Source organism: Poecile atricapillus, unplaced genomic scaffold, assembly GCF_030490865.1.
Source record: "Poecile atricapillus isolate bPoeAtr1 unplaced genomic scaffold, bPoeAtr1.hap1 scaffold_111, whole genome shotgun sequence".
NCBI classification, from domain to species: domain Eukaryota; kingdom Metazoa; phylum Chordata; class Aves; order Passeriformes; family Paridae; genus Poecile; species Poecile atricapillus.
The window spans coordinates 157317-174333 of NW_026709003.1; the positions used below are offsets into that span (position 1 = coordinate 157317).

The 17017-nt window shown below is 67.4% G+C and overlaps 4 protein-coding genes across 4 annotated transcripts; 2 read left to right on the top strand and 2 right to left on the bottom strand.

Annotated features, from left to right (window-relative positions):
* Positions 1–4: 4 nt before the first annotated feature.
* LOC131574194 (G-patch domain and KOW motifs-containing protein-like) lies at positions 5–5283 on the top strand. Its single transcript, XM_058828614.1, is given in 12 exon segments — positions 5–55; positions 57–208; positions 938–1134; positions 1213–1313; positions 1545–1648; positions 2016–2181; positions 2696–2798; positions 3207–3306; positions 3483–3597; positions 4141–4210; positions 4914–4999; positions 5084–5283. Coding segments are annotated over 12 exon segments (1380 nt in total). The 3' UTR covers positions 5219–5283.
* A 341-nt stretch (positions 5284–5624) lies between these two features.
* On the top strand, positions 5625–10626 carry LOC131574197 (WD repeat domain phosphoinositide-interacting protein 4-like). The gene is given in 11 exon segments (XM_058828621.1): positions 5625–5793; positions 6232–6306; positions 6979–7083; positions 7241–7337; positions 7954–8048; positions 8634–8713; positions 9096–9304; positions 9642–9717; positions 9719–9744; positions 9825–9967; positions 10456–10626. Coding segments are annotated over 11 exon segments (1065 nt in total). The 5' UTR covers positions 5625–5744; the 3' UTR covers positions 10566–10626.
* A 270-nt stretch (positions 10627–10896) lies between these two features.
* LOC131574176 (histone deacetylase 6-like) lies at positions 10897–13620 on the bottom strand. The gene is made up of 6 exons (XM_058828582.1): positions 13568–13620; positions 13035–13180; positions 12485–12711; positions 11871–12026; positions 11436–11564; positions 10897–11014 (listed from the first exon to the last, which is right to left on the bottom strand). The coding sequence occupies exons 1-6, from the start codon at positions 13618–13620 to the stop codon at positions 10943–10945; spliced, it is 783 nt and encodes a 260-aa protein (XP_058684565.1). The 3' UTR covers positions 10897–10942.
* Positions 13617–16738, bottom strand: LOC131574178 (histone deacetylase 6-like; the record flags this gene model as incomplete). Its single annotated transcript, XM_058828583.1, has 7 exons — positions 13617–13719; positions 14709–14777; positions 14852–14985; positions 15450–15618; positions 15883–16012; positions 16092–16326; positions 16646–16738. Coding segments are annotated over 7 exons (933 nt in total), but the record flags the coding sequence as incomplete, so codon positions are not given.
* Between the last annotated feature and the right edge of the window lie 279 nt (positions 16739–17017).

A 17017-nucleotide genomic window follows, 5' to 3' on the forward strand; every position in this document is an offset into this window, starting at 1 on the left:
GAAGATGGCGGCGGGCGATGGCGCGGCGGCGGCCGAGGGCACCGCGGGGCCGGGGCCGGGGGCCGGGGCCGGTGTCGTTCGCTTTCAGCCGCAGGGCGGAGCGACGGCGGCCGCTGCCCGCGGGACCCTGCGCGGAGCCCGGCGCCGGCGGCGACACCGACAGCGACACTGACTTCCTGACGGCGGTGGAGGACCGGGAGCTGCTCAGGTGGGCGGGGAAGGGGGCGGGAAGGCGGAGCCCGCCTTTAAGGGCTCCTTCGGGGCGGGGCTCGTGGCTGGGGCGGGGCTCCGGGTTAAAAACATTAAAAGTTTTAGCGGGTGGGGCTTAGAGCGGCTGCGCCCCTCAGAGATCCCGCTGGAGGCGGGGCTTGCTGTGGGGCGGGGCTTGCTGTGGGGCGGGGCTCGGTGTGGGGCGGGGCTCGGTGTGAGGCGGGGCTCGGTGTGGGGCGGGGCTCGGTGTGAGGCGGGGCTCGGTGTGGGGCGGGGCTCGGTGTGGGGCGGGGCTCGGTGTGGGGCGGGGCTCGGTGTGAGGCGGGGCTCGGTGTGGGGCGGGGCTCGGTGTGAGGCGGGGCTTGCTGTGGGGCGGGGCTCGGTGTGGGGCGGGGCTCGGTGTGGGGGCGGGGCCTCAAGTGCTCCTAATGATACTGAGGGGGCGTGGCCTGGGGCGGGGCTCGGTGTGGGGGCGGGGCCTCAAGTGCTCCTAATGAGATGGAGGGGGCGTGGCCCGGGGCGGGGCTCGGTGTGGGGCGGGGCTCGGTGTGGGGCGGGGCTCGGTGTGGGGGCGGGGCCTCAAGTGCTCCTAATGATACTGAGGGGGCGTGGCCTGGGGCGGGGCTCGCCGCGTGCCGCTGCCTTGGGGGCGTGGTTTCCTCCGGGAACGCCCCTTTATTTAAAGGTGCCGCGGTGTTTGTGGCTGAGCCTCTGGTCCCGCCCCCAGCACGCGGCCGGCCCCGCCCCCCAAGAAAGAGCTGGTGATCCCCCTGATCCCCCCCCACCGCTGGAGGAACCCGGAGCCCCCCCGTGCCGACACAGGCCCCGCCCCGGCCGCTGACTCCGCCCCCAACACAGCCCCCGCCGGAGACCCCCCGGGCCCCCCCTCGGTGGAGGCTCAGGCGGTGCAGGAGCTGCTGCAGGGTTAGTTTGGGGTCCCTGGGGGGCCGGGGGGGCCCGGCTGCGCCCCCTGAGCCCCCCCCGACTCCCCTGACCCCACAGAGGCTCGGCAGAGTCAGGAGCAGCCCAACGGGGACTCGGGACCCCCCATCTCCATCCCCCTCCAGCTGCCCGACAAGGACATTGCCACGGGGCCACAGCCGGTGAGAGACACGTAGAGCTGCCCCCCAAACATCCCCTCAGGACCCCCAGAGGGACCCCTGAGCCCCTCAGTGTCACCTCCCCATCCAGAACTGCCCCCAGACTCCCCTGGGGATCCCCAAATCCTTCCCAGGGTCCTTCCAACCCATCCTTATCCCCACAGTTCCCTCCCCAGCCCCAGAGCTCCCCCCAAGTTCCCCCCCGAGCTCCACGACCCCCCGTGCTGTCCCCAGACTGCCCAGGACTACGAGGCCGTGCCCGTGGGCCAGTTCGGACTGGCCATGCTGCGGGGGATGGGCTGGAGCCAGGGCCAGGGCATCGGGCGCACCTTCCCCAGGTGAGTGAGGGCACCCCAGAACCGAGGGGGACACCCCTGAACCCCCTAAAGCCAGGAGTGACTGGGGGGGACACCTCAGCACCCAAAGATGGGAGCAAGTGCTGGAGACAGGCCTGAGGCAATGAGTGCACCTGCCCCAGCTGGGGGAGGGACCCCAAACTGCTGGGGGGGTCACCCTGGAACCACTGAAACCCCCCCAAAACTGGGAGGGACCCCTGAACATCCCAACCTCGGGGGAGACAGGCTGCAAGGGGAAGCTCTGGCCTTCCATGGTCCCCTGTCCCCCTCCCAGGGTGAATTTTGGGGTGCCCTGACCCTTCCCCCCCCATAATTCTGGGGTTCTCTGCCCCCCTTTTCCTCCCCCCAGGGTCGTGACCCCACTGGAGCACCGGCCACGCCCGCGGGGGCTGGGGCTGGGGGCTGAGGCCGCCCCCCCGGGCGCCCCCAAAGCCGGGGAGCCCTCCCAGGGGGGCCCGGCCGTGGGGGACCCTGTGCGCGTTGAGGCCGGGCCCCACCGCGGCGTGGAGGGCAAGGTGAGACCAGTACAAACCAGTACAAACCAGTACAAACCAGTACAAACCAGTACAAACCAATATAAACCAGTGCAAACCAGTACAAACCAGTACAAACCAGTGCAAACCAGTACAAACCAGTGCAAACCAGTACAAACCAGTGCAAACCAGTACAAACCAGTACAAACCAGTGCAAACCAGTGCAAACCAGTACGGCTCTGTGGGGCGGCACTGGGGGTGTTGGGCTGGCTGGGACTGAGGGGGGCACTGAGGGGGCTGACACCCCCCACTCCTCCCAGTATGGCACTGGGAAGCACTGGGGAGAACTGGGACGATGCTGGGTGGGCACTGGGGGTAACTGGGAGGCCCTGGGAGGGTAACTGGGGTTACTGGGAGGCTGCTGGGAGGTATCTGGGCTAACTGGATGGTGTGTGACTGGTGGGTAGGGAGTGTTACTGGGAGCTGACTGCGTGTTGTGTAACTGGGCGGTAACTGGGAGGTAACTGGGAGGTAACTGGGCTGACTGGGCCCCCAGGTGGAGGCACTGGACCCCGAGACCGGGCGAGCCCTGGTGCGGCTGCAGCTCGGGGGGCAAGTGGTGGCCGTGAACCAGCACGGGCTGAGCCCAGTCAGCACTGGTGAGTGTCCCAGTACAGACCAGTAACCCCCGTGCCCCTCCCCACTGTCCCCTGCAGCCTTCCCAGTAACGCTGGGGTCAGTCAGTGTGGGCTGTGCCCAGTGAGTGCCCCAGTTCGGACCCGCACATCCCAGTAATCCTCCCCCTTACCACTGTAACTCCCAGTACTCTCCAGACTGGTTTGTGCCCAGTCTGAACTGGGGAGCCTCCCAGTGACCCCCAGTGCCTCCCAGTAACCTTCCAGGGTGTTCCAGTGCCTCCCAGTAATACCTCAGAATACCCCAGTAAGCCCCAGTGCCTCCCACTATGTCCCAGTTTCCCTCCAGTAACCTCCCAGTCCCCCCAGTCCCTCCCAGTTTCCCACAGAATCCTCTCCCAGTGCCTCCCAGTAGCTCCCAGTTCCCCACAGGTGCCTCTGGCCGTCCCCCCCAGAAGGGGTCGGAGGAACAGGGTGGGGAGCCCCCGCGGGGAGGGGGCTCCAAGCGGAAGGAGCCCCCCGAGAACGAGAGGTGAGGAGGGCTGGGGGGGCTTTGGGGAGGGGGCACCCCGGGGGTCTCATTTTGGGGGTCCTGAAGCCTTGTGGGGGGCCCATTGGGGGGTGTGACTGAGTCGGGGGGGGGTCCCCAGCACTTTGGGAGCTCTGGGGGCTCCCGAGCCCCCCCCGAATGACCCCGTCCCCCCCCAGGGCGGGGAAGCAGCCGCGAGGGGCCCCCCCCGTGCCCCCCCACTGGCTGCACCGGGACCTGCGGGTGCGCTGCGTGGACCGGGCCTTCCGCGGGGGCCGCTTCTACAACTGCAAGGTGGGACAGCCCCGAATCACAGCCCAGATCCTCTGGGGACCCTGCAGTCACGCCACAAAACCTCCCTCTGGACCCACTCAGTCACCCCTGGGACCCCCAAAATCCCCCCAGGGGCCGCCCAAAAAATGGGAAATACCCTAAAATGGCACATCCCCCAAAGCCATCCCCAGGGGACCTCGAAACCACCCCAGGGACTCCAAAAAACATCCCCACAGGCCCTAAAATCTCCCTGCTGCAGCCCCAGAAACTCCCACACGGCCTCAACATCCCCCAGGGAACCCCAGGAACTCCCTTATGGGACAGCACATTGCCCCTGTGGGAGCCCAAAATCTCCTGGGGGCCTCTGAAATTGCCCTGGGACCCCCAAAACCACCCATGAAACACTCCTGGGACACCGCCTCCCACTCTCAGGGACCCCAGTGGCCATGTAGGGTGACCCAGGACACCCCAAGGGTTTGGGAGGGGGGTCCCTGCCCTCCCTCCAGCTCCCCCTGGACATCTCTGGGTGGGATTTTGGGGGTGCTGAGTCCCCGGCCCCCCCAGATGCAGATCGAGGACCTGCTGGCTCCCGACACCTGCGTGTGCCGCACGGATGACGGGCGCCTGGTAGAGGGTGAGACCCCCCCCGAGGGGAATTTGGGCATGTCCCAACCCCCCCCGACCCCCCAAACCCCTCTGGTACCACCAAACCCTTCTGAACCCCCCAAATCACCCTGATCTTCCTGACCCCTCATATCCCCTGACCCCCAAAACGCTCCCTCCCATGGCCCCCATAACCCCTGTGCCCTCCAAACCCATCTCCTCCGACCCCCCCGTCAGCCCCCCGATCACCATGGCACCTGTGACCCCCCGATCCCCCCAGTATCCCCCCAGTGCTCCCCAGTGCCCCCCGATCCCCCCAGTATCCCCCAGTGCCCCCCAGTATCCCCCCCAGTGCCCCCAGTGCCCCCCAGTATCCCCCCAGTGCCCCCCAGTATCCCCCCAGTACCCCCAGTATCCCCCCAGTATCCCCCAGTATCCCCCCAGTGCCCCCCAGTATCCCCCCCAGTGCCCCCCAGTACCCCCCAGTATCCCCCCAGTACCCCCAGTACCCCCAGTATCCCCCAGTATCCCCCCAGTGCCCCCCAGTGTCCCCCCAGTACCCCCCAGTATCCCCCCAGTACCCCCCAGTGCCCCCCAGTATCCCCCAGTGCCCCCCAGTATCCCCCCAGTATCCCCCCAGTGCCCCCCAGTGCCCCCCAGTACCCCCCAGTGCCCCGATCCCCCGTGACCTCGGGGACCCCCAACGCCTCCCGTGCCCCCCCTGTGCCCCCCAGGCCTGCGCGAGGCCTCTCTGGAGACCGTGGTGCCCCGGGGCAGCTCTGACCGCGTCATGGTGGTGCTGGGGGAGCACAAAGGGAAGGTGAGCGCGACCCCCGCCCCAGCCCCCGAGCCCCTGAGCCCCCCTGAGCGCCCCGAGCCCCCCTGAGCGCCCCGCTTTCCGCAGGTGGGCCGGATCCTGGAGCGGGAGCCGGAGCGCGGGCGGGCGCTGGTGCAGCTGGGCCGGGATGCGGCCCCGCAGGTGCTGCCGCTGCCCTACGACTCCATCTGCCATTACCTGGGGGGCAGCGACGACGACTGAGACCCCCCAAAACCTCCCACCAGCTTCCGGCCGCGGCTTCAGGGGAATAAAACGTGTCCGAAGGAGGAGCGGCTGCCTCGGTTGTTTGAGACCCCCGTGGCGGTTGTTGAAAGGGGGACCCTCCCCTCACAGTGACCCCGAATCCCCCCCGAAGGCCCCGCGGTTCCGGTTCCCGCCGCGCTTCCGGTCTGCCAGCTTCCAAGATGGCGGCGCTGGTTGCTATGGGGACGGCGCGCGCCGCTGCCCGTTTCCAACGTGGCGCGTTGCCAGGCAACGGCCCCGCGCTCCCTCCGCCAATCAGCGCGCGCGGCTGCCCAGGGCCGGCCTTAAAAGCGTGACGGCTCTGCTCACGTGACCGGAAGTCCGCTCTGGCCCGGCGGTGTGAGGCGTCTCGATGGTTTGAGCGCCCTGCGGTTGTGGCCGGGGGGGTTTTGGGGTCTTTGGGGAGTCCCGAGGGGTGTTGGGGACCCCTCGTTACCCCCTTTCTACCCCCGAGGCGGCTCCGCTACCGCCGGCGCGCCCCGCCATGGCGCAGGCCCGGGGGGTGAACAGCCTGCGCTTCAACCAGGACCAGAGTGAGTGGGGGGGCCCAGATTTCCCCCCGAACTCCCCCAGCACCCCCCAAGCTCCGCCTCGGGACTTCAAACACCCCACCCGCCATCCTCGAACCCCACCCGGAACCCCCAAAACACCCCCGGGACCCTCAACCCCCGAGCTGGCCCCGGGACCCCAACCCCGGCCCCCTCCGAGACCCCCAAATGCCCCCGGGACCCCCAAACCCCTCAGGTGCCCCCCCGGGACACCCCCAGAGCCCCCTCACACCCTCCTGGGATCCCCGCGACCCCTCTGGGAACCCCCAACGTCCCCCAGGTACCCCTAAATCCACCCGAGGCCTTCCCAAATCCCCCAGGGCCCCACAGAGCCCCCTCAGCCTCACCAGGGACCCCCAAACCCCCCCGGGGTTCCCCCAAACCCCCCCGGGGGTTCCCCCAAACACCCCCCGTGCCCCCCAGGCTGTTTCTGTGTCGCGATGGACTCGGGGGTCCGGATCTTCAACGTGGAGCCGCTGATGGAAAAGGGGCACCTGGGTGAGGGCCCGGGGCTTTGGGGGTCCCCCTGCCCGGGGCTTTGGGGTCCCCCTGCCCGGGGGTTTGGGGTCCCCCTGCCCGGGGCTTTGGGGTCTCCCTGCCCGGGCCTTTGGGGTCCCCTGCCCGGGGGTTTGGGGTCCCCCTGCCCGGGGCTTTGGGGTCTCCCTGCCCGGGCCTTTGGGGTCCCCCTGCTCGGGGCTTTGGGATCCCCCTGCCCGGGGGTTTGGGGTCCCCCTGCCCGGGGCTTTGGGGTCCCCCTGCCCGGGGGGGTCGTGGAGGGGGCTCGGGGTCTTTGGGTGCAGAGGAGGAGCTGGGGAAGGAGGTTTGGGCTGCTCTGGGCTCAGGCCTGGGAGGGTGCTGCGGCATTTCGGGGGGCACCTAAGCCTGGGGGGGTGTTTGGGGGTCTCTGGGTCTGGGGGTGGTGGCAGTTTTTTTTGGGGGGGCGTGTTTTGGTGGTCCCTACTTCGAGGAGAAACATTTTTGGCCGTGTTTGGGGATATCCTGAAGGCAGAGATGCGTTTTTGGGACATCTTGGGCTATTTTGGGGTCTCCCAGGCCTAGCGGGGGGAGGGCTGAATTTTGGGGGAGTCCTTTGGCTTTTTTGGGGAGTCTCTCCTATTCGGGGGTGTTGCTCTGCTTTGGGGGGTCCCTGAGTTGGGGCTGTCCCCCCAGATGCGGAGCAGGTGGGCAGCGTGGGGCTCGTGGAGATGCTGCACCGCTCCAACCTCTTGGCCCTCGTGGGCGGGGGCAGCCACCCCAAGTTCCCCGACGCCTCAGGTGCGCCCCAAAACCTGGGGGGGTTCCCACATTCCCTGACAGATCTCCCAAAACCTGGAGGTCACCCAAAATCGGGGTTGTCTCCAACGCCCTCCTGGAGGGGTCCCCGGTTCTGGGGGAGCCCCCCGGAGCCCCCCTGATGCCCCGGCCTCCCCAGTGCTGATCTGGGACGACGCCCGCGAGGGGAAAGACAAACTGGTGCTGGAGTTCAGCTTCCCCAAACCAGTGCTGGCCGTGCGCATGCGGCACGACAGGTACTGGGGGCACTGGGAGGGACTGGGGGCACTGGGAGGGGCGGTGGGGGGCACTGGGAGCACTGGGAGGGACTGGGAGCACTGGGAGGGGCGGTGGGGGGCACTGGGAGGGACTGGGAGCACTGGGAGGGGCGGTGGGGGGCACTGGGAGCACTGGGAGGGACTGGGAGCACTGGGAGGGGCGGTGGGGGGCACTGGGAGGGACTGGGGGCACTGGGAGGGGTGGTGGGGGGCACTGGGAGCACTGGGAGGGACTGGGGGCACTGGGAGGGGCGGTGGGGGGCACTGGGAGGGACTGGGAGCACTGGGAGGGGCGGTGGGGGGCACTGGGAGGGACTGGGAGCACTGGGAGGGACTGGGGGCACTGGGAGGGACTGGGAGCACTGGGAGGGGTGGTGGGGGGCACTGGGAGCACTGGGAGGGGCGGTGGGGGGCACTGGGAGCACTGGGAGGGACTGGGAGCACTGGGAGGGGCGGTGGGGGGCACTGGGAGGGGGCCGCAGTGGTGGTGGTTGTGCTCATGCAGTGCGCTAGGTGGGACTGGGGAGGGTAACTGGGTGAACTGGGAGGACTGGGGGGTAGCTGGGGGTCCCCTGAAGCCCCCCCGTGTCCCCAGGCTGGTGGTGGCCCTGCAGAGCCGTCTGTACGTGTTCTCCTTCCCCCACCGCCCCACCAAGCTCTTCGAGTTCGACACCCGTGACAACCCCAAAGGTGGGGCACCCCAAAAACCGCGGGGACACCCCAAAAACTGGGGGGAAGCCTGAACTGGGGGCGCCTGAGAACTGGGGGAGCCTGAAACGTGGGGTGGACCCCAAGAATCTGGGAGGGACCCTAAAACCTGCAGGGACACGTTTGGGGGGGGGTTTGAGGGACCCCAAAGCCCCACCAGGGGATTCCCCAAAATTCGGGGATGCCTCAAAACCCCAGATGGACCCTGGGACCCCAGGGGGTTTGGGGAGGGGGGATTTGGGGGGGACCCAGGTGTTCAGGACAAGCTCCCCCCGTTCTCTTTGTTGCAGGGGGGGTTGGGAGGGATCCCAAAGTCCCAAGGGGGGGCACAGGAATTCAGGGGGAACCCCAAACTTTCCCCCAGGGGCTTCTCAAAACACAGGGAGGGATCCCAATAAATGAGGGGGAGCCTGGAACTCCAGGGGAACCCCAAAACCTTGGGGGAACCCTGAAACTCTGGGGGGCCCCAATGTCCAGGGGGGACTGCGATGTTCTGGGGGGGATTTGGGGAGTCCCTGGGGTCCTGGGAGGGAGCAGGGACACTCCAATGTCTGGCTCGTCCCCCAGGGATTGTGGATCTCTGTCCCAGTTTGGAACGGGCCTTACTGGTGTTCCCAGGACACAAGTGCGGGAGCCTCCAGCTGGTGGTGAGGGACTTACTGGGGATACTGGGAGGGACTGGAGGGGGCTGGGAAAGGCAGAGAGGGGGACTGGGGGTCACTGGGATGGGGCTGGAGGGGTCTGGAGAGCACAGGGAGTGTACTGGGAGCACTGGGGTGGTACTGGGGAACACTGGGGGATACTGGGGAGCACTGGGGTGGTACTGGGGAACACTGGGGGATACTGGGGAGCACTGGGGTGGTACTGGGGAGCACTGGGGGTGGTACTGGGGAGCACTGGGGGATACTGGGGAGCACTGGGGGTGGTACTGGGGAGCACTGGGGGATACTGGGGAGCACTGGGGTGGTACTGGGGAACACTGGGGGATACTGGGGAGCACTGGGGATCCCTCACCCCAATCCCCCCCAGGACCTGGGCTCGGCCAAGCCGGGCACGTCCTCGGCACCGGTGACGATCAACGCGCACCAGAGCGAGGTCGGCTGCGCCGCCCTGAGCCCCACGGGCACCTTGGTGGCCTCGGCGTCGCGGAGGGGGACCCTGATCCGCCTCTTCTGCACCCAGAGCCGCACCCGCCTGCTGGAGCTGCGCCGCGGCACCGACCCCGCCACGCTCTACTGGTGCCACTGGGAGCACTGGGAGGGACTGGGCGCGGGGAATGGGAACTTCCAGGTGTCCCGTGCTCGAGCTGAGCCGGTGTCCAGACCCTGTCCCACTGTCCTGGGGGTGCTGGGAGGAAATGGAGGTGGATCTGAGGATCTGGGGGACCTCGCCCCACCTGATTTTGGGGTGCTGCCCCCTCCCTGCCCTGTTTTAGGGGTTCCTCTGCCTGGTTGAGCTGCTCCTGCAGTTCTGGTGGTGCTGGGGGGCTGTGGGTGGATCTGAGCATCTGGGGACCCTGAGCAGGTTTTGGTCCCCCATCCCTGACGAGGTTTTGGGGTGTTTGTCCCTCCCCAGCCTGGCATTCAGCCCCGACTGCTCCTTCCTGTGTGCGGCGAGTGACAAAGGCACCGGCCACGTCTTCGCCCTGCGGGGACACTCGGCTCAACCGGCGCTCGGCGTGAGTGGGGGGGGGTCAGACCCGGGGGGGGCAACACCCCAAACCCCCCACAACCCCTCTGAACCCCCCCTTGCCCCCAGGCTGGCACGGGTGGGGAAGGTGGGCCCCGTGCTGGGCCCCTACGTGGAGTCCCAGTGGTCCCTGGCCAGCTTCACTGTCCCGGCCGAGGCCCCCGGGGTCTGCGCCTTCGGCAGGGGCGGCCGCAGCCCCAGCTCCGTCATTGGTGAGTGCCCCAGAAACACCCCCAAAATACCCTGAGGGACCCCAAAATACCCCTGAGGGATCCCAAAATACCCCTGAGGGATCCCAGGACCCTCTGGGGTTTGTTTCTTTGGGAAAGAAGGGTGGGCAGCCCAAACTGTCATCAGTGAATCCTCCCAGAAACATCCCCAAAATATTCCCCCGGGACCCAAATACTCCCTGGGAACCCCCAGTATCTTACCCAGGACCCCAAAATACACCCGAGGAACCCCGAACCCACCACAGATACACTTCAATGCCCCCAGCACCCGGTCCCCACCAAGGCACCCTCAAACTCCCCACCCTGAGATTTCCCCCCAAAAGCCTCCTGTGACCCCCCCCAACCACCCCCCTGACTCTCCCAGGAACCCCCAGGCCTCCACTAAAACCCTCTGGGACCCCCCCAGGGACCCTCTCTGCACCCCTGAACCCCCCCGTGGAGCCCCCATGACCCCCCAAACCCTTTCCCAGCCGTGTGCGTGGACGGGACCTTCCACAAGTACGTGTTCAGCCCCGATGGGAACTGCAACCGCGAGGCCTTCGATGTCTTCCTGGACATCTGCGACGATGACGACTTCTGACCCCTCGCCCTGCGCCCCCCAAACCCCGGGGGAGCCCCCAAAACCTCCCAGAGAACCCCAAGTCTCGCCCAGTCTCTTTATTGGTGTTTCGGCATAACAAAGGGGGTTTATAAAACTCTCAAAAAAAGGGGAGTGGGATACAAAACTGGGGTCCCCCCGCGTGCCCCGGCTGCGCCTGGGGCCCCCCCCACGGTGATTGGGGGGGGTGGTGTCCCCCCCTCTGCCCCTCCCCCCGTCCCTGGGTCTGGCCCAGCCTTTGGCCCAGGGGGGGTTTGGGGGGTCCCAGGGTGCTGGTGATGGGGGGGGGGGGAATGGCACGTGTGTAGCCCTTTAAGAGTGGGGGGAGGGGTGGAGGGGTCCTGGGGTGGGGGAGGGGCTCAGAAGGAGGCGGTGGGGGGGTCAGTGCCGAATTTGAGGTGGTAGATGAAGGTCTTGGTGGGGAGCAGCACCTGGGGGGGGTGGGAGTGTTAGACAGCCCCCCCCACACTCCCTGGTGGTTCTGTGCCAGCCCATCCCACCCTCCTCATTCACCAGTGGTACAGTCCAAAGTGGGACTGCCCCCCCCATACCCTGATCCCTGATGGTTCACCCCAATCCCCCCCTACTCCCCCCCTTCCCAATGGTTCTTCCCAACCTTGTCACCCCCCCCCTCCCATTCTGCAGTGGTTCAGTCCAGCACCGCCCCCCCCCAGCAGTTCATTGGTTCATCCTGGTGTCCCCCATTCCCCTGCGATGGTTCACCCCACACTCACGGTGCTTTATCCACTGTTAACCCCCCCCCCCCGCTAACAATGGTTCATTCCTAAAGCCCCCCCCAGACCCCCCCGTGCAGGGAGAGCCCCCCCAGGACCCCCAGGACCCCCGGCCCACCGGGTGGGTGACGTAGCCCCCGCAGGGGTAGCACCAGGCCGCCAGGTCCCGCAGGCTCAGCACCAGGGGGTGCCCCGAGGCCCCCCCGTGTTCCAGCATGTGCCCCCCGATGTAGCGCCCACACAGCACCTGAGGGGCAGGGGGGACTCTGGGGGAGCAGTCGGGGCCCCTGAGGGCGCGGCGGCGGAGCAGGACAAGGGGCAGGGGACAGTTCTGGGGTGCAGGGGGTGGATTTGGGATGCAGGACGAGGTTTCTGGGGTCATCTGGGGACATTCTGGGGCACTTTGTGAATTGGAGGAGTTGGGAGCAGGAAGTGATTTCTGGCTGCTTTTGGGGTTTGGGGATGACCTGGGCTGGGGTTCGGTTGCTTTCAGGGCCCAGGCAGTGCCGGGGGTGGGTTGGGGGTGCAGGGAGTGTTTTTGAGGGTCTCTGACCTGGTGGCAGCTCAGGCACAGCCAATTCTCGCGGCGGCTCCCGCAGACCCCGCAGGGGGGGGGCAGGATGTCCCCGAGAGCCCCCTCGGCCGGAGGGGGGGCCACGGCCCCCAGGTGGGGACAGTCCAGGAGGGGCGTCACGGCGTACAGCGCTCCCTGCCAGCCCGGAGACACGAGTGTGAGTGCTGCTGGGGCCCAAAATCCTCACGCCCCACATCCTCCTCCCCAGATCTACTCCCCAGGTCCTCCTTCCTAAATCCCCCCCCAAAACCCACCCCAAACCTCCCCTAAAACCCTGTCCCCAAACCCCCTCCCGAAATTCCCCCTCCCTAAAATCCCTCTTCCCCAAATGTGTCATTGCCAGAAACCCCCTCTCCCAGACCCCCAAACAACCTTCCCTACAAAAATCCCTTCCCTACAAAAATCCTTCCCTACAAAAATCCCTTCCCTACAAAAATCCCTTCCCTACAAAAATCCCCTCCCTACAAAAATCCCTTCCCCTACAAAAATCCTTCCCTACAAAATCCCTTCCCTACAAAAATCCCCTCCCCTACAAAAATCCCTTCCCTACAAAAACCCCCTCCTCAAACCCCCTCCCCAAATCCCCCCCCCACCTCCTCCAGCTCTTCCTCCTCCTCCCAGCAGGGGGCGGCAGCGGCCTCGGGGGCGTGGCCCAGCGGAGGCTCCGCCCCCGATCCCGCTTTGGCCCCGCCCCCCGGCGCGTCCCCGAGCTGCAGCGCCCCCAAGCGGCGAATGGCGGCGTCCAGGGGGGGCGAGCCCGTGACGTCATCGGCGGTGGATGTGACATCATCGCTGCCGTGCCCCTCCTTGGGGGGCTCAACTGGGGGAGCGAGGGATTGGTTGGAGGAAATTTGGGGGCGTCCCCGAGGGGCTCCAATGGGTGATGGGGCTGGGGGGGCCCCATGGGGCTGGCTTGGGTTCTGGGTGAGGGGACCCATTTAGAGTTGGGGGTCCTGGGGGTGTTTAGGGGTTCAGGGCTGAGAACTGGGGGGCTCGAGGGGGTCCCGGAGGTCCCTGTAGGTCTGGGATAGAGTTTGGGGATCTGGAGGGGCAAGGTCGGGGTCCTGGGGGTGTTGGTGGTCCCGGGGGGCATTTGAGGGTCTCAGGGATGTGTGGGGGGGATATTTTGGGGAGGGGTCTCACCACGAGGCAGCTGCAGGCAGCTCCAGGAGCCCCGCTGTGCTCGCAGGGTGCGGCTCAGGGCCCTCAGCGCCACTGGCTGGGGGGTCCCGGGGGGGGGCAGTGTGGGGGGGTCCCCAAGCAGGACCCCCAGGCACTGCCCCACCCCCCTCTGCCGTCACTGCCAGGTTGTACCCGCCCTGCGAGACCCCAGAGTCAGAGACCCCCGGCCCCCCCCCGGTTACACCCCCCTGTCGGATCCCCAGCATCCCCCCAAGGACAGCCCTGTCCCCCCAGTGACTCCCATCCCCCCCAGAGGGACCCCCAGACCTCCTCTGCCCCCCCTAAACCCTGACTGGGACCCCCAGGCCTTCCCCAGACCCCCCCCAACCCCCAAAGAAACCCCCCGGGGTCTTCCCATCTCCCCAAAGAGGGTCCCCAAGACCCTCCCAGGGTCTCCTCCAACCCCTCACAGGGACCTCCATACCCCCCCCAGGACCCTCCAAGCCCTGAACAGCCCCCAGGGGGACCCCAGACCCCTTTGGGCACCCCCTCACCTCAAGCACAAGCACGAGCCGTCCCCCGCCAGCCCCCCCAGCAGATGGGTCATGAGGCCGAAGGTCTGGGGGGACACCAGGCACCCCCCCAGAGGGTCCCCCCGGCCCCCCGCGTCGAACCCGGCCGACACCAGCACCAGCTCTGGCCCAAACTGGGGGGGGCCGCGGCCGTCAGGGGGGGCACAGGGGGCGGGACAGCCCCACCGGCCCCCTGAAACCCCAACGGCTCCAAATAGGGGGTACAGACCCCCCCCCCAAATGGAGCCAGGACCCCCCCAAAATGTCACAACAGCTCCCTCATGGGACCCAAACCCCAAAATGAACCCAAGACCCCCCAAAAAGGATTCCCAGAAAGGCTCAGCCCGCTGAAATCATATCAGACTCCCCAACCAACCCAGAACCCGCCCCAAAATCCTGGAGGGACCCAGGGCCCCCCGAAAGGGACACGACCCTTCCCCAGAGACCCAACCACCCCTGAAATGGACCCATATCCCCTCCAGACAAACCCAGATCCCCCCACAAAGGGTCCCACCCCTCCCACAGAGAGACCCTGCCCCCAAAACAGCCCCAGCCCCCCTCGCACTGGTCCCAGCCCCCAGCAGCCCCCCCTCACCTGGCAGGCCACCGCAGCACCAGGCGGGTCAGGGCCGCCAGGTACTCGGGGTCCCCCACGCGGGGGCCCCCCCCAGCCAACGTTCAGGGTGAAGCCGGTGCCAGGACCCCTCCCCCGGCGCCTCGGGGACCCCCCGGCCCCCCCGGGAAGAAGGAGCCATCATGGCGGTGCAGGGACATGTACAGGACACTGTGGGGGGGCAGGGGGGGTCAGGGACCCCAAAACCTCTCCCCAGAGCATCCCAAAATCCCCTCGGGATCCCAAATCCAACCCAGAGGATCCCAAACCCCCCAGCACCCCAAAATCCCCTGTGATTCTAAACTAACCCAAAGCAGCCCAAACTCCCCGCAGCACCCCCAAAGCCCCCAGACCCCCCTTGACCCCTCCCCAGCACCCCCAGCACCCCCCGGATCCCCAGAGTCCCCTCCCCAGGACCCCCAACATCCACAGGATCTCCCCCAGAACCCCTGGGACCTGCTTGAGACCCCCAGACCCACTCAGCACCCCAAGCATCCCCAGCCCCCCCACCTGGGGTCCTCTTCGAAGATCTCCTGGGTGCCGTTGCCGTGGTGAACGTCCCAGTCGAGGATCAGCACCCTGGGGGGCACAGCGGGTGTTGGGGGGGGGTGGGCACCCCGGGGGGGTCCCCGCAGCCCCTGGTCCCCCCGTACCTGAGGGGGGTCCCCGCCAGGCGCTGGGCGTGGCGCACGGCCACCCCCACGTTGTTGAAGAGGCAGAAGCCCCCGGCAGAGCTCGGGCGGGCGTGGTGGCCGGGGGGACGCAGCACGGCCAGCGCCGAGCGCACCTGGGGGGCACGGCAGTGTCAGGGGGACATTGGGACCCCCAGAACTCCATAGGGACTCCACAGACCCCGCTGCAACCTCCCCAAACCCCACAGAGACCCTCAGATCCCACAGGGACTCCTGAAATCCATAGAGAGCCACCCCCCATCCTCACAAAACCCTGAAACCACAGATCCTCCTAAATCCTGTGGAGATCCCCAAACCCCACTGGTACCCCCCTCTCCAGGTACCCCCAAACCCCCCTCTGATACCAAATCCCACAGACCTCTCCAAACCCTACAAACACCCCCAAACCCCTCTGAGATGCCCCTGCCCCCACTGCAACCCCTAAACCCTACAGACAACCCCAAACCCCACAGAGACACCTCCAACCCCGTAACTCTGCCCCAACCCCATAGAACCCCCAAACCCCGACGGGAGCAGGGCAGCCCAGCAGGGCTCAAGCTGCTTTTCCCCCCGTGCCCACCTGGCCCCGCAGCACGGCCCCCACGGCGGCGCAGGCCCCGCCCGCGGCCAGGCGGGCACAGGTGTAGGACTGGGGGCACAGGTAGACGCTGTTGTAGCGCTGGGACAGCGCCCGCAGCTCCCGCGGGGACAGCGACGGCGTCCGGGACAGCGTCCGCACGTGGGCACGGCTGGGACCCCAAAACACCCCGGGTCACCCCCAATTCCCGGGCAGGGACCCCAAACTGCCCTGACAGAGATTCCCGAACCCCTCCCTTCAGAGACCCCCCCAAATCCCCCCCTTGGGGACACCCCCAACCTCCCCGAACCCCTCAGTCAAGAACCCCCCCAAATTTCCCGGTCAGGGACCCCTCCCCAGAACTCCCCCCAGCCCTCCCCAGCCCCTCCCCGTTCCCCACCCCCATGGACCCCCGCCCCCATGGACCCCCCCTCACGTGTGGCAGGCGTGGAGCTGCCGGGGGCTCGCGGGCCGGGAGGGCAGCGGGAGGCAGCGCTGGGCCAGCCCCAGCTCCTGCAGGCGCTGCAGAACCCGCGGACAGGCGCTGCGGGCACTCGGGGTGCTGGCTGCGGACACCCAAAAACACCCCACGGTCACCTAGAGCACCCAAAACCCACCCCGGGCACCCCCAGCCCCCTCCCTCACCTGTCCCAGGTGTTCCTGTGCTCCTCCATGCGGGGGTCATAGACCAACCCCACTCGGGCTCTTGGCGGTGGCTCCGGGGGGGGTCTCTGGGGGTTCCCATCCCCCTCCAGCTCCTCCTTTCCTTCATCCTCATCCTCGTTCTCCTCCTCTTCCTCCCCTGCTTCTGCCTCTGCTTCTTCCTCCTCTTCCTCCTCTTCCTTCTCCTCCTCCTCCTCTTCCTCCTCCTCCTCGATCTCTGCGTGATAGAGAGCACCTCAGGGGGGGGCCACCCAAAATACACTCACACCCAATTTTGGGGTCCCCCGTGGAGATTTCGAGGGTCCCTGAGGGTCTGGGGGTCCCCAAGGGAGTTTGGGGATCCCTGAGGGGCCTTTGGGGCCGTCTGGAGGGTCCGTGAGAGGAGCCAAGATGGCAGCGAGCAGGGACATGGTGGCCCCGCAGCCACGACGGCTCCCTCAGCTCCTGCTCCAAGGCCTACGCTCCGTTTTTGGGGGGTTCAAAGGGCCTCCCCGGGATTTCAGGGTGTCCCCCTCAGATTCTGGGTCCCCTCTCACCGGTGCTCTGCAGGCAGCCCCAGTACTGCTGGTGGATGCTGAGGGTGCGGGCGATGCTGGCCAGGCCGCTGGGGGAAGATCGCTGTTGGGGGACTGGGGGCACCCCCAAACTGCCCACAGCACCTCCGTGACTCCCCCCCAAACTCTCCACCCCCTTGAAGCTCCCCAAAACCCCTCTGAGAGCCCCCAAGTGCTCCCCCGAATCCCCTCCAGCCCCTCAAACAGCTCCCCAAGGCTGAGCTCCCCAAATACCCCCCAGTCCCCCCAAACCCACCCAAGGCTCCCCCAGAACCCCAAAGCACCCCACAGCTCCCCCCATCTCCTCCAGCCCCCCAGAAAACCTCCCCTTTAAACCCCCCAAGCCCCCTCACC